Here is a 16,781-nt window from a genome sequence, read left to right on the forward strand (position 1 = left end):
TAGAAAGAGGAGAGTGAATAGTGTAACTTTTTGTACAATCTTAGCCTCCTCGAGCAAGCTTGTGGAGGGATATATGCTCTTCTATTCTATAAAATTAACCTTTTCTTCTCTATCTTCATCCTCGGGCAGAGCCCCCTCTTGTTGTTCGTCTCCCTCTCTTACAAATTTTATTGATTTGGGCCAAGATTGAACTGTATAACTCACTGTTCTAAGTGGGCTTGGACTGCAAGATCTTTTAGTCCTTACAAGAACGATCAAACTCATTCCATATTTCATATTAAGAAATTAACACAAAATCCAAAGAGAATTTTAAAATATAAAAATAGATAAACATTGATAAAGTCTAAACTCTAAACAATCAAAACTTAAAGTAGTTTTTTTATTAAAATTATTTACTAATTTGATAATTTATTATTACTATTTATTTAATAATTCAATTTTAATTATTTAAAATTTTTGACCTTACATATGAATCCTTATCAAGCTGTGCATCACATGGAAATAATACTAATTTGAAACAAAAGTTAAACATTAAATTTCTGTATTTTTATTATGGATCAATCAATTGTTTCCACCGTAAAACAAGAGAATAGAGATGAGATTTAGTATTTGCTTGTTTCAAAAGAGTATACGCTAACGTCCTTCTCCAAGCGGATGCGTAAGAGATGGACTCAACTTTAAATCGATAATCTTTAAGAGAGATTCCTTGGTTTTCCTCAAAGCGATAAGAAACCAAGCCCAAGAAATGCACTAGAGAATCAAAAACAAAATCCTAGAGATAATTACTTCGGCTAAGCTAACTCCTAATCCTTCGTTCAGTAGGATTTCGAGAAGAGCAAAACAAAAAGATAAAGTTTAGCTACAAACTTTTTTTTTTTAAATTTTTTTATACAAGATAGAATTTTTATTTTAGCCAAATCTAAGTGTAAATGTACTTTAAGATTATAACTCCCACTAAAAAAACTAATATAATTACATTTTTTGAAAACCTAACTGTTAAATTACATATTTTTTCATGTTTTAACATATATGTCAAATTTCACACAAATTGGATGTTATTTACTATTTGATCCATAAAATTAATTTTTATGCATAATTTTAGACTACAAAAATTTGAAATTTAAACATGTGATTGATAACATAGCTATTGATATTTGATTTTTTGGAAATTTTGTAAGTATGAAGGATATAAGGAGAAAATATAATCCAATGGTAGATTTGCTAAAAATCACATCTAACAAAAATATAGTTAGTAAAGTTGTAAGTTACAATTAAGTTTGTAATCAAATTTTGTCAACAAAGAAAAAAAAAGTTTGATACATAGGAGGACACCTCCCATTACCTAGTTTATAGGATGGAAATACAACGAAATGCCGCCACACAAAATAAAGCTCTTGATTGGTAGATTTTATGGATTAGTTTTTAGCCTTTTTTTTTTCCTTTGGTAGGGGATGTTTGAGACAAATTAAACCTACAATACAAAGACTATAAATGCTCATTTGGATTGAAGGAGAGGGATGGAGAGTGAAAAAGAATAGATTAGAGTTGACAAGAAATTAACCTTATTTTTGGCCAACTCTAGTCCACTTCTCATCTCCCATCCCTCAATTCAAACAGGCCATAAATGGGGTAGGTGCTAATTGGGCTCACATCAATGGGACAAATCAAACCCACAATTTGAAGACTAGGGAGTGGGGTAAGTGCTAATTGGGCTTGTTGGCGATCTTATGGAATTCACTATGATAGTGCTTTATTGCTATTGTTTGTTGTTTCCACATGACCAAAAATAAAAAAGTTTCTATGATTTCTAATGTTGGAATTTTAGAGTTAACTAGTTAATGATAATATTAATTAAGAAGTAATTTTACAAATTTTACTACATAAACTTTATAAATAATGTGTCACTAATTATTAAAAATGTAATTCACCTATATTTATTATGTTATTGAAATGGTATCAAATTTATTTATTTTTGTAAAGTTGTGATTTACAACTATGTTTTTGTTGGTTTTTAATTCTGTGTCAAATTTGATTGTAATTCTGTTCAATCATTTCCCTATATTTTTTTTGGGATTTAATGTAAGAGTTTAATGTGAGAGTTTGGTGAAAATTTGTAAAGAAGAAGAATTCGTGACTGGCTCGCAACTGGCTCGTGAGTGACAGCCCGTGAAAGGCCACGTGAGAAGCAAATGCTAAAATCTGAACAGTCTCATGTCAGACTGGATTTCACGAGTCACTTCATAACTCAAGTCAAGTTGCGAGTGACCCACGAAACTCACTACTTGAACTTTTTAAGTGTGCTTTTTCTCATTCCTTTATCAACGCTATATAAACCCACATTACCCACGAAATTGTAAAGAGTTTTTCTAAGAAACTTTTGAGTGAGAAAACCCTAGATATACAGTTGAGAGTCAGAAATTGTAAACCCAAAATCATCTACACCATTTTTCTAAAATTTTCCTCTACTCCTACCTCTCCATTTACACATCCTTGAGAGGTTCTTAGCATAAACATTTACCTCACCCATTCTAAGTGTTGAGAGAAGTTTTGATGCGTATGAGAATATTGGAAGAAGCCATTGATTGGTAGATGGAATTTGGAGCTAATTGTGGGATTTGGATAACTAGTGAAGACATGGCTCCGTGAAGCCTATTGGTAGTTGGAACTTGGAGGGTTCAAGTATATTGGGTAGATTAGGCTTGGAGGGTCTTTTTGATATTCGTGTACTCCAACTTTATTCACTAGTGGATCGATTTCGGCTTGAAAGGCTGCAGAGAGGTTTTTCGCCGAGTACTTCGGTTTTCTCTTCGATAACACATCTTAGTATTATCTTGTGTTTGCATCTCTCTTCCCTTACTTTTTAAGCTTTATATTTGTTATTACTTGCTTGTGGTTATAGCTTAGAGAGTAGTTTTGGTTATTGTGTATCATTTACTCTTGTTCCACACTTCGATAAGTTAGAGTAAAAGCAATTAGGCCATAATTTAAAATTGGGGTCTAAACAAGTTTAAGTGTTTTATACTATTTGAGCTTTCAATTTTCACAACTCATATTTATTGTTATATCAATTTTTTTTTTTTTTTGAGAAACAAGACTTCCATGATTATTTAAACCAAGTTAGCTTTATCCATGATAAATAGGTGGTAGAATATCCTCCATCCATACGACACAATCTAAAAAATTAATTGACAATTTAGTCAAAATGTGAGCTACCTTGTTACATCAATTTTCGAAAGTAATACTATAACATTTTTCTTGATTAATTGCTGATGTGAAATAGGACATTACCGAAGTGTAAAATCACAACAAACAACAACGGGCTTGGTGCTCAGGGTTAAACCTTAAGAATGGTCCCTGAAAGCCCATATTTGCTTATGTGGGCTTTTTTGGTTGCTGGTTGCGAATAGTATACTTCAAGTTGGACCTGCCCCAAGTATTCTATCCAAGCCGAGTCAGTCATTTGTGATTGTGGGCCATTTCAGGCCATTAAAACAAATGTTTCGTTTGGATTAAATGGGAGTGAGGGTCTGTCAACTGTGATTAGAGTTATCAGAAAATTAGTTTATTTCTCGTTAATTTTACTTTACTCTTCTCTATTTTTCATCCCTTCTTCTTAATCTAAACAGACTATTTTGGGGGCATTTGGTTCACTATGATGTTATATTACGCCGTAACATTATGTTATTGTAATTTTATATTAATATAATCTTAATACAAGAATACAACATTACATTATTTAGATATGTGATGATATTAAAATTATGTGATATATTTTATAATATTAAATTATGGTAATGTTAGAAAAAATAAAATAAACCAAAAATCTTAATATCACATTATTGTAATGTGTGTCACATAAAAAACACATCACAATAAACTGAACCTAAAAGTGATAAAAGCCAGCAATTTTGTGTCTTGTTTTAGTAGTTGTTATGGTTTTGGGACTAGAGTTTTGGTGCAGTAAATTGTAAGAGTAGATTATGGTTTCAGATTCTTAAAAAAAAGTTATTATTATTTCAATTCCCATGACGATAAAAAATTATATAATACGTGTACATCTAATATGTTTTGCTTACAATAGCAAGGGGAAAGGGAAATTCGAAACCACGTAATATTCCATTAAAAAGTGGAACAATGCCCTGCACCATAAAACTCTTGATTTTTGACAACTACGATATAAATATTGGAATTTAAAGTTCTCCATTACATCATGATAATATTTATTTATTTACTGATATAAACACAGAAAACATTACACACTAGCGAAGTATTCTTACACAGTAAATTAGAATGGGCAGAGTGTGTTTCCATGATCAATAATATATAATTATATTCATTAATTAAAAATTTGAAGAAATAATGCTAGGCCTAGAAGGTTGCATGGTGACGTAAAGCTAAGTGGTTGGTAGATAATTGGTGTTGGGGTATTTTCGCATAAGACATATCTGTAATCATGATCTCTACCGTGTATAGCCCAACAATGGTTATTCGCCTCCATGATTGGTGTTGGTTCTTTGGAACTTAATTTTCTCTTTTGAGTTCTATCGAATCAAGAGGTCGTAACTCTTCTTTGAATTTGTTCTCAACATTCTTTTGCAATGTTGAAACCTCTTCTTTCATAGCCTTGACTTTTTTTGAAAATTCATCAACCATCTGCTGTAATTCTTTCAAGATTTCTCGTTGATCACAATATTTTTCCATCTTAAGATCGACAGCTCTAATACCAAATGATGAGAACCTGCTAGAATATGAATATGAATTGTGGAAGAGTAAGAATGGTAAATGGGAATAATAGTTATTGTAGGCCACTTTAAGGAGACCTAGACCTCCATAGAGAAAGAGAGAGATTAAGAGAGAGATGCACAAAGTAATTGGTTTATTTTTTAATATCTAACGTTGAATTACAATCATATATTTATAAGAGACTATTTCTAATCTTATTGGTCCACATGGTTCAAGATAATTGGCTAATTAATTTAACACGTGCTTTATGAGTTAAGCCATAAGTTAACTCAAATTTTAACTAACTTATCCTAATCTCAACTAACTAACTAACTAACTTACTAACTAAAGGGATTACAACAATTGTTTCCTATTCCTAACATTCATTGTGATGAAAATCAACAACCTTAAGTAAGACACTGCTAAAATTTTATGAAAAATAGATAAATAAATAAAATCAACAATCTTCAAAATCAGTGTTTTGATGAAACTAACCTGAAACATCCATCCCAAAACTTTTCTTAAATATATATATATACACAGTCAACAATCTTCAATATCATGATGTTTTATGAAACTAATCTGACATATCCAACGTCCCAAAATCATACACAAATGAATAATCACACAACACGAAATCCAAATTGTTCAATAAACTTCTTTCTAAAATAAATAAAAATTGTCCATTCCAAATATTGAAGGTGTGTTCAATCTTCAATGTACTTGAAAACCGTACCGTAAATCCTAAGATCTTAGGTTTTATCCATTTTGTGGGATGTCTTATGAATAGAAAGTGAATTAATTTGGTTCATCAAAAAAAAAAAAAAAAGTGAATTAATTTAGCAACGTCACTTTGTTGTCTAAAAAAGAAAAATAGACAATAAAAGATAAAATTGATGACTATAATTAAAAATTAACTAAAATACAAAACTTATCATTTCATTAGAATTTATTTAAATTCTCTAATTTTCAAGTTTATCCAATTAAAGTATCTTCATCAACTATTGTATGATGTTAAAATTAACTCTCCAAATTTTTACCTATTTTTTCAAAAAATTTTAAATTAAAAAAAAAAATCCAATTAATGATTGAATAATATTTTTCAGATTAAAAAAAAAAAGAATTTAAAGGAATTTGACTAAGATATACTACATGAATAACAAAGTTAGATAACTAAAACGAATTCGGTTCAAATATAAGGTAAATTTTACATTTTATCCTTAAAAAATAAACCACAACCCAAAAAAAAAGCAAAAACAGAACACAAAACTCTCACGTTCACTGGATATTAAAAGTAAAGCCTTTCCAAAACGGTCAGAATCCAACGAAGCATTTAACAACAACAACAACAACAAACAAACAATCCTCACCTTTCCATTGCTCCTCCACAGTACTGGAGAGAAAAATGGAATGAAATGAGAGTAGTGTTTTAGAGAGAGAGAGAAATAGAGAGATGGGAGAGAGAGAAGAGGTCCAGAATAATACTGATATAGAGATAGGTGTGGAGAGAAGGGGACCATCATCGTCGTCATCATCATCAAGAAGTGCATCACCTGAGTCGAGAAGAATCACGTCGTCTTCACTGAAAGAACCGCTGCTTCTTCCTCATGATGCCAAGAGAATCAACCAGACCTCTCACCTCGCCATTATTGGCGCCAATGTCTGTCCCATTGAAAGCCTCGACTACGAGTACCATTCTACTCTCTCTTATCAACCCCGTTTCTTATATATATACACATATACAGAGAGAGATATTTCACCTTGTGTAGCTTTTACTTTTACGTAATATTGCATTACTTAGGGTATGTTTGGATAGAACTTATTTTGCTGAAACTGAAAACTTAAAACTGAAAACACTGTAGCAAAATAATTTTTAAATGTGTGAATAGTGCTGTGGGACCCATTTTTAATGAAAAAGTTGATAAAAAGTGGAGTTTGTGAGACCCGTGAACAGTGCACTTGTGCACTGTTCACAGAGGACCGGTCAACAATTGCTGCTGGGGAGAATAAAAAAAAAAAAAAAAAAAACGCAGAAAACGTGAAACGTAGACGCGCAACGCTCTATACAAACACACACTTAATATAATAACTTTTTATTAAAATGGTATCTGTTATAGTTTTTGGGTTCTTAACAAGCATGTTAAATTTTGTGTTAATGGGGTGATATATATTATATGATCGTTAAACTCATGTTTGATTTATATAATTTTACAATTCAAAGAATTTAAATAAAAACATTTTTTGGATGGCATGTTATATATTCATCTTTGATTATTTTAATATTTTGTGAGTATGTAGGGTATATGAAGAAAATATAATTAATTCAATGGTGGGTTTAAAAAAAAAAGAAAAAGAAATCAATTAGAAAGTTATTGATGGGTGTAAGTTATAACATTGATAAAAGTTATACCTATTCCAAGTGTAATTTGGATCTTTAAAAGGTTAAGCATCTCTTTTATACAATACTTGCATATATGCATCTACATATACATATGTATATATATACATGTATGTCAGTGTGTGTACATAGTTTTCTTTGCATAGGAATAAATTGCCTTTTTGTTGAATGTGTGATATGGTTGGCTGGGGAGAAAATGAAGGAAAAAAGAAGAAAGTTTTGACTTTTGGCTGCCATTATCTATTATTTTAGCGAGTCTTTGGGTGCCTACCTAGGAAGTGAAGATGTGTAAAAGAAACATAATTGAGTCTACTGTGTTATCATGGTATTTTGGTTTTTAAAGACCAAGCTAAGAAGAAGTTGTGTAAGGTTCAGTTAAGAAGAGTTCTCAAAATAAGTGAATTCCAAACAAACTCATAATGTTTGGTTTTTGATGGAGGGAGACCAAAAGGGAGGGAAACCGTTCTGCCACCAAAAAATAAAAATAAGAAGAAGGAAATTGTGAGGAAAGTATGATGGCGTTATCCTTTTATTGTGGCATTTTCTTTATCTTTCAGCATCTTTTCTGTTGGTTACAATACAGACAATAAGAAGAGTTACAAAATTTAGGTAATTAATCATATTAGGCTCAATGGAATTGAGTTTTGTGCTTTTTAGTATTGTTTTCCTCTATTATTATTATTTTTTTAATACAATTACTTTCATTACCCTTTGGTTGAGAAGGAATGGGAGAAGTAACGATATGTTGTGTTGGGTAATTGGGTTTCCGAAATGATGAAATATGTTGTGCATTATGTGTAGAACCTTGTTTGCAAAGAAAATGCTGAAAAAGGATTTAGATTAGATTCTTAATCCTGTATTTTCATCAAGATGTACCTTCAAAGGCTAGTGTTTGATGTCAGTATATCTTCTAGTAATTAGGACTAAATCCATATAAATTAAGGGAGTACTGTATTTTTCAGTTGTTGTTGTTGTTGTTTTTGAAAAACTTTGAAGTATGTATGTTGTACATGGGTGTGCATGTGCGCGAAGATGACGAATATGAGTCCTGCAATTCAGAAGAAGCATGATTTTCATAACAAATAATGTTGTTAAAAGTACATTGGTATTGATGTTTTTTTTGCTCATTTTACTATCTATTTTAGCCTTTGGGTTGGTCAGGACTATGCTTTGGGATTTGGGAAAATATTCCAGTTGAATTTTTGTTTGTGATTTGCTCTGGGGTACCGAAATTTTTAGAATCTACTTTGCATTTTAGCTAGCTCCCTACTTATATGCTCTTCAACGTTTATACTGACCTGAAACATCTATTCTTTTTCCCTCATTCCTCCTAGAGCAAAAGGCTATATTCGCTTTGCTGCTTCTTTTTTGGTTAAAAATTTTTTTTTAATGGAATTCAAGTTCAAAGGCATGCTAATCACTTTAACAAAGGCCAGTTAAAATGTAGCGCATCTATGTTTCTAGGATTGCATGGGTTACTTCATTTAAAAATGAGAAAATAAATGAAGTATCACCTCAACCTTGGATTGTCAGGGAAATGAATTGATAAATTATGTTCTGTGACATAACAATCATTTCATTAGCAATTGCTGTTAGGATGAGTCTTTTGATGCTATCTTGTTGAACACAATCTCTTTCTCAAGTTTATAATCCCATATGCATTTTGATGTTTTGGTTTAGAGAACTCCAGCATGCTACAGATCTCTCTAAGAGTACTCCTTTTTTTTTTTTAAAACAAAAAAAAAAAAAAGGATTGTTAACTATTGTCCAGGTTCTGTCTCTGTCTCACTGGTTTTTGTGTGTGTTGTGCAGGATTATCGAGAATGATCTTTTTAAGCAGGATTGGAGGTCTAGAACAAAAAATGAGACACTTCAATATGTTTTTTTTAAATGGACCCTTGTACTCATTATCGGTTTAGGTACAGGGTTCGTTGCCTTCTTCAATAACCTTGCTGTTGAGAATATAGCTGGTTTCAAACTTTTGTTCACCAACAGCCTCATGCTTAAGGATAAGTAAGTCTACCTATCATCGCCTAAATATTATCAAAGTTTCATAGTGTAATCAAGTCTTTACTTGCTTTACTATATCCTTCAATTTATTTTGCTTAAGTGCTGTTATTTTTGGTTTCTTGTTTGCTTGGATGAAGTTGTTGTAGTATTTCCTGTAATTCTGTAGGCGTAACATAATAGTTATATTTGTGTGGTTAGTCCTTTGTACTAAATCTTAAAAATTTTGAATTTTGAATGCATTTGTGACAACTATAAGAACATCCTTTTTTGAACCAAGGCCCTCTTTAGTGTTAAATTTCTGACTTTAATTGCATACTGGCCTGTGGTCTGATGGCATGCATCTAGAATAACATTACTGAAAATAGAAGGGTACATTTATGATGCTTTTAACCCCACAGGCATACCCCCCCGTGTTGATGTTTGAGTTTATGTTTAGCTATGACCATTTTGCAAGACTGAGATTGCCAATGAGCCTTAGCTCAAATGACACTTCTTCCTCTCACAAGTGTGGGTGGAGGTTGATATTGTGGGTTCAAAACCCGTTGGGTGCATGTGTGACTTAATAATTAAAAAAAAATGTTTCAAGACTGAGATAGGAGTTTAGGATTGCAGCTGGAAACCAGTAACCAAAAATGAGATATTGCAACCTTAAGCACATGGTACTTGATGCAAAGGGCCTTTGCTTAATATTTTATGTCTTTTTCTTAGACGTTTTTTAAAAAAAAAAAAAAAAAAAAAAAAAGTTTCTTCTAGGTTCTCTTGGATGTACTAGAAGGAGTTTCATGTGCAATGGATGTTAAATGTTTTTGCTTGAAAACAGATGAAGTTCTTTGCTCAAATTGTTTACTGTACTACATTTTTTAAATTCCTGGAGTGTAATTTTTTTTTTCTGGTTACCAACTAATAGCATTTGTTCCTCAAACAAATTTCATGGTCGGGGAATCCCCATACCATAAAGTTGTAATACTTGTCATATATTCAGTAACTATTGCATGATCTTAAACTCCAGTGCAGGTATTTTCAGGCATTTGCAGCATATGCTGGTTGTAACATGGTTTTGGCCATTGCAGCTGCTGGACTCTGTGCCTACATTTCTCCCGCAGCAGCAGGATCTGGCATACCTGAGGTGAAAGCTTACCTCAATGGAATAGATGCTCATTCTATATTGGCTCCAAGCACCCTTTTTGTGAAGGTGAGTAACAAACGGAAACTCTCTCTCTCTCTGATATGTGGACACACCTAGGATTTATTGATCATCCACTTAATTAGAAGATCAGAAACTTCATGGAATTCAAAATGTTATCACTATCAGAAATAGTAGTTCTCATTCTCCAACTCTGGAACCAAAAGTTAGAAAGAGAGATCAATATAAAGCCTTCATTATCATAACAACACAAATGTCAAGCTGTTATCTGCTAAAGGCTTATAAAGATTGTGTGCCAACTGCCAACTAGAAGTTATTATGAAAATAAGCTTGTAATAATTGCTTCATCCAAACATGGCAGATTTTTGGTTCCATTTTTGGAGTGGCTGCTGGATTTGTTGTGGGGAAGGAAGGACCTATGGTACACACTGGTGCCTGCATAGCCTCTTTACTTGGGCAGGGTGGTTCTTGCAAGTATGGTTTGACTTGGAAGTGGCTCAGATACTTCAAAAATGATTTGGACCGGCGGGATTTAATCACCTGTGGTGCTGCTGCCGGTGTAGCAGCTGCCTTCCGTGCCCCAGTTGGCGGGGTCCTCTTTGCATTAGAAGAAATAGCTTCCTGGTCTCTCTCTCTCTCTCTCTCTTTGTGTCATATAACTTATTTTTCCGGATGCTAGATTTTCTACATAAACTGTAAATAGACATATGAGTTGTTAGATTTACTTGGTAAGTTTTTTTTTTGGTGGAATGATACATACAGATATATAAATTAAAAAGATGCCAGCTTAAAGTTTGGAACAAAAATAATATGAAAGGGAAAGGCAACCACGTCATGGCCTCCTCAAATTATATTAGAGTTTTTTTTTTTTTTGGCTTAAATAATTGAATTTTTGGCCCCAAAGGAAGGGGGAAGGGGAGATTCAAAATAGAGGGGAAAAAAAAAAGGAAAGAAAAGAAAAGGAAACTGTTTCTTGTTTTTTTTCCTCTCATTTCCTCTTTTTCAATTCATATTGGCTATTTCATTGAGAGTCCTGGACCCTAACTTGCTAGGCATGTTTCTTTGTCATGCAATTGATGTACAAAATTGGCAAAATGCTGTACTTGAGCAAAAACAAATAGGGGCTAATTTGAATAATGAACCGCTTGCAAACATCGTGTAATTGGTCCATAACTCCTTTTAACTTACTGATCTAATTTGATCTCTCTTGAAACCTTATAGAACTTTTAGCATTCAAAAATCAGTTGCCTTGCTTTGTAGCAATTCCAATATTTTAATGCAGAAAGTTTAGTTTTATACTTTACCAGGTTGAGGTAAATTCACTGATTCTGTTGATATTTTGATGAGCATAGACTTAAAAGGTTCTCTTTTCCCTTTTTTCTGGAGGTAATTAGTATCCTGTCTCTTCTATTTAAATTTTAGGTGGAGGAGTGCTCTTCTTTGGAGGACTTTTTTTACAACAGCAGTAGTAGCAGTGGTGTTGAGGACTTTCATTGTTTTTTGCCGGGGTGGACAATGTGGACTATTTGGGGAAGGAGGCCTCATCATGTTTGATGTCAACTCAGTGAATCCCACTTACAGCATTGCAGATCTACTGGCTGTAATATTCCTTGGAATGATTGGAGGCATTTTCGGGAGCCTTTACAATTATCTTGTGGACAAGGTCCTTCGCACTTACAGCATCATCAATGAGTATGTTCTAGAAATTCCCTTTATGTTGATGAGTTTAAGACTGGTTATATTCGTCCCTGTATTATCCTCTGTATCACACACGCACATGCACATAATTATAAATACATACATACATATGCACACAAGCACACTGCATTAATAGCTACAACCAAGCCTTATTCCCAATTTTTTTTGGGGGCTGGCTAGTGATCCTGAACAGATTAGTTAAGGTCGGCTATTAATGCATACGAAACAGATTTGGGATACTACATTAATTGCTCTCTAAGTTAAATGCTAATATGAGTACTAAACTAAATCTTGGCTGTACAGAATTTCTATAGCTTTGCTGTTGCTGATTGTTGGGAATGAATTGCAGGAGAGGTCCTGTTTTTAAAATCCTTCTTGCCATCATCATCTCCCTTTTGACCTCCTGTTGTTCTTATGGCCTTCCCTGGTTATCAAAGTGCATTCCTTGTCCTACTTCCTTGGGGGATCAGTGCCCCACTGTAGGTCGCTATGGAAACTTCAAAAGTTTCCAATGTCCACCTAACCATTACAATGATCTTGCTTCCCTGTTTATGACTACCAATGATGATGCTATCCGCAACCTATTTAGCTCTGGTTTTGACAAGGAATTTCAGCTCTCTACTCTTATAGTTTTCTTTGCTGCTATATACTGCTTAGGCATTATTACCTATGGAATTGCCGTTCCCTCTGGGCTCTTCATCCCTGTCATACTTGCCGGGGCTTCTTATGGACGCCTTGTTGGGACTCTCCTCGGTTCTCTCTCTGATCTTGATGTGGGCTTCTTTGCCTTACTTGGAGCCGCATCCTTCTTGGGGGGCACCATGAGAATGACTGTTTCTCTCTGTGTGATACTTCTTGAACTTACTAATAGTCTACTAATGCTCCCATTGGTAATGCTAGTTCTCCTTATTTCAAAAACTGTGGCTGATTGTTTCAACAAGGGTGTCTATGACCAAATTGTGGAAATGAAGGGGTTTCCATTTTTGGAAGCCCATGCCGAACCATACATGAGGAACTTGACTGCAAGTGATGTTGTTTCTGGTCCATTAGTCACATTTTCTGGGGTTGAAAAAGTGGCCAATATATTATATGCTCTAAAAATAACAAAGCATAATGGGTTCCCTGTGATTGATGAGCCACCATTCTCAGATGCTCCCCAGTTGTGTGGACTTGTTCTGAGGTCTCATCTGCTGGTGTTGCTTAAAGGAAAGAAGTTCACAAAGCGGAGGATGGCAATTGGATCTAACATGTTGAGGACGTTCAATGCACAAGATTTTGATAAGGCAGGATCAGGCAAGGGGGTCAAGCTGGAGGATTTAGACATCAAGAAAGAGGAACTTGAGATGTATGTTGATCTCCATCCCATCGTTAATACATCCCCATACGCAGTAGTTGAGACAATGTCTCTTGCAAAAGCTGCAGTTCTCTTTCGACAGCTTGGCCTCAGGCACATGTTGGTTACGCCAAAGATGCCCGGGGTAAGATCTCTCTCTCATGCAATTATACATGTCTAGTAGATGCACATTCATGTTAAGCTTGTAAGCATGTGTGTCTGTATGTGTGCATATTCAATTACTCAAGGCTATTTTTGTAATAAAAATTTGTGATTTCGAGAATCAGCCTCTCCAATAAATATTTTTTTGGGGGGTAAGACTATCTATCAATCACCTCTCTTAGACCCCATAGAAGTGCGAGTAACTATTCGGGGTATGACTTTTATAAGCTTAAGTACAAAAGAGTCGCCAATTTTTGTGAATATGGCATGTGGAACCTGTAATAGGTGGGTACATGTTGTCTTTCTAATTGATCTATTTGCCTTGGGGATCTCAAACTTCTTGCAGTAACTCAATTTTCCAATTTTCAATAAGGAGTTAAAAAGTTGTGAATAGAAACTGCTGCAGTAATACACACACATGCATTTTGTGGTGTTATTTTCAAATGGACATTGCATCTTTTGTCCCTTTGTCAACCTTTTAGAATTTCCCACCAAAATATGTTTGAAGTTCACACAAATAGTAATATCCACTGTGAAATATTTGTATTTTGCAGAGGCCTCCAGTTGTTGGAATCTTGACGCGGCATGACTTCATGTCAGAGCATGTATTGGGACTTTACCCACAATTTCAGCCTAAGAATTAGAGTGAGCAATTTACACAATGGATCTGTATCATCACTTTAAAAGCTATTATCATTTTTTTATAATTGTTATTGCCATTTCTCGGAAATGGAAGACTCGTGTAACAAAAAAGAAGAAGTATTTAAAAATTAAAATATGTGCAAGGATTAGCTGCGTTTCTGTTGTTGCTGCTATGACCATTAGCTTTCTTCTTCTTTTTCTAGGAAGTATCAGTTGATATATAGGTCATTGGCTGCATAATTGGTATTAAGCAAACAGTTAAAAAGAGAGAGAACTTTTGTCTCATTTTTTGTTTTTAATTGAACTGAAAAGAGGAGGGAGTGTTTGAGTTTAATTTTTTTTTTTTATTTGATTTGGTTTGAGTTTAATTATAACATACAAGATACTAATTTGATCATTAGTCATAAGTACAAAGTAGTAGTGATTATTATTATTTTTTTTTTCTGTGGATAATTTGATCAATGAGTTGAAAGATTTGAACTTTAAACGTTTTTGTTGAAAACACTAAAAAACTTTAGTTGAACTATAAAGTTTTTTGCATAATTGTTTAGTGAATCACATATTGTTGGGATACACAATTTTTTTTTTTTTTTTTTGAAACTGGATACGCAATTTCTTACAAACTTATCATGAGAGTAGTTTAATCATAAAATATGTGTTTTTATGTTTCACTTCGCAATATTACGATGTGACCACTAATATATATATATATATATGTATGTATGTATGTATATATATTTTGAGAAATAGTTTTAATTTATGGTCTGCCTTTAATGGTTGTTTTTTATCATTAGTCCAAGACATCAATTGGTTTGTTAGTGTAAGTGAAGATTTTTTATTGAACTAAAAATGTCTTATTTGACTACAGGAAACTTAACTAATTTATTTTGTTTTATACTATTTTTTTATGAAAAAATTTTACCAATTGAATTAATTAGAATCCACAAGTATGACCACTAAGCGATCATATTTTACCAATTTATTTCTGTTTCTATTTGATCAATAGCGTCGAAGATCATAAAAGAAAGTACCAACATTGTGTGGTGGTCATGCATAATAATGTGAATGCACGGCTGGCCTTATTAGTAAATGACAAAGGGCAAACAGGAGTTAGCCCAAATTGAAGAAACTGTTCATCAATAAATAAATAAAAATAAAGAAGCCAAGCTGTAAACTGTGCTCTATTTTATTGCAAATTGGGATTCAAAAATAAATTATTAGAGAGAAAGTCTGTGAATTTCTGTTGAACTACAATTTTTGTGATTACAACTTGTTCTAAATTTGATTTTTTTTTTTTTTTATCATTCAAATTAAAAAAGTTTCAATTTTAAAGGCATATATTTTGTTCATTACAGCTAAAGGCTAATGTGACATTAAATAAATTTAATAGAAAATATATGAAATGATGAAGTTGCTAACATTAAAATATTCCAAATATGCAATTGTAATTTTGAAATTTTTGGGATGGAAGTCTAATTTTGAATCAAATTTAAATACAAAAAGTACTTATAAAAATTATAAAAAATATTACTTCCATCTTTAGAGTTTGGTTGAACTTCGTTTTTCTTTCGTAACTATTAAACACGTTACACTTTTTGTCCTTCGTCTTTCATCAACTTTATATCTATGTTTATGGGAATGTCATTGTGACATTATTTGATGATTAATTTATATCTATTTTTGAATTCCTTTGGGTGTCAGGCTCATGAAGCACTAAAATGTTGTGAGATTGGGCATTTTAGTTTTGATTAGAGTTATCATTGCAAGGTACTTGATGAGTTTGAGTATGCATATCCAGCATAAATATTGGAGCTATTAGTATAAAAAGGACTTTAGTTTTTGGATGTTGAATACGGGAAATGCTATTTATTTTTTTGAAGTTAAAATTTAGATTAATTAGTTTGGCATGAGAACTTGGAAGCTCAAAGTTACCACATAACACATTTACACCATATGAGATCCACTTGCACAATAACAATCAAATTCGCACAATTTATAGTATTGTAATCTTCTTCCTCATTTAAATTGTTGATATTCTTGGAAGAGTCATGTTATAATATAATGCGCCGAGTCACATGGTGTTATTATTTGTAACGAATTATGGTTAACACTTATAACAAAAAAAAAAAGAGCTACTTATTATTATGGAAAGTGTTAGCACTTATACCTAAAAAAACTACTTATTAAACTTGTAAAAGTTAATACGCGTATCATTAAGACAATTGTTAATAAATTATTTTAGAAAAATTTTGACACTATTATTATGGAGGATAATCAAAATATAGAAAATCGCCAATAAAATTAATTGTTTTTTTTTAATAAAATTTTTTTAAAATATTTCTTAAACTAATGATCCATCCATTAACTTTTTCCAATTTGTAATTGGGAGATTCTTGCATGTTGCACAACACACACAAGTTCAAAATTCAATCTTACATAATTTGAGGTGTTAATGTGGACAAAAAGTACAATAGTATGGTTTAGGTATGATTTCTATTTTATATTTTATATACTCCATTTTTTATGATATGAAACTTCAAAGTTCAAATATTTTTTTTTTTGGATCAAAACAATATTTTTGTAAAAGAAAAACAATAAAAAAAGAAGAAAAGGACACACATTGAGGAGAGAGAGAGAGAGAGAGTTTGAAATTGAAATTGAAATTTAATTTT

General features: G+C 32.6%; 1 protein-coding gene across 1 annotated transcript; it reads left to right on the forward strand.

Moving 5' to 3' along the window:
* The first annotated feature begins 6,066 nt into the window (after positions 1–6,066).
* LOC115965284 (chloride channel protein CLC-c-like) lies at positions 6,067–14,247 on the forward strand. The gene is made up of 7 exons (XM_031084465.1): positions 6,067–6,411; positions 8,933–9,133; positions 10,145–10,322; positions 10,636–10,898; positions 11,697–11,966; positions 12,322–13,450; positions 14,022–14,247. Exons 1-7 carry the CDS (start codon positions 6,176–6,178, stop codon positions 14,109–14,111), a joined length of 2,367 nt encoding a protein of 788 aa, XP_030940325.1. The 5' UTR covers positions 6,067–6,175; the 3' UTR covers positions 14,112–14,247.
* The last annotated feature ends 2,534 nt before the right edge of the window (positions 14,248–16,781 follow it).

Source organism: Quercus lobata, chromosome 2 (assembly GCF_001633185.2).
Source record: "Quercus lobata isolate SW786 chromosome 2, ValleyOak3.0 Primary Assembly, whole genome shotgun sequence".
Taxonomy (NCBI): Eukaryota; Viridiplantae; Streptophyta; class Magnoliopsida; order Fagales; family Fagaceae; genus Quercus; species Quercus lobata.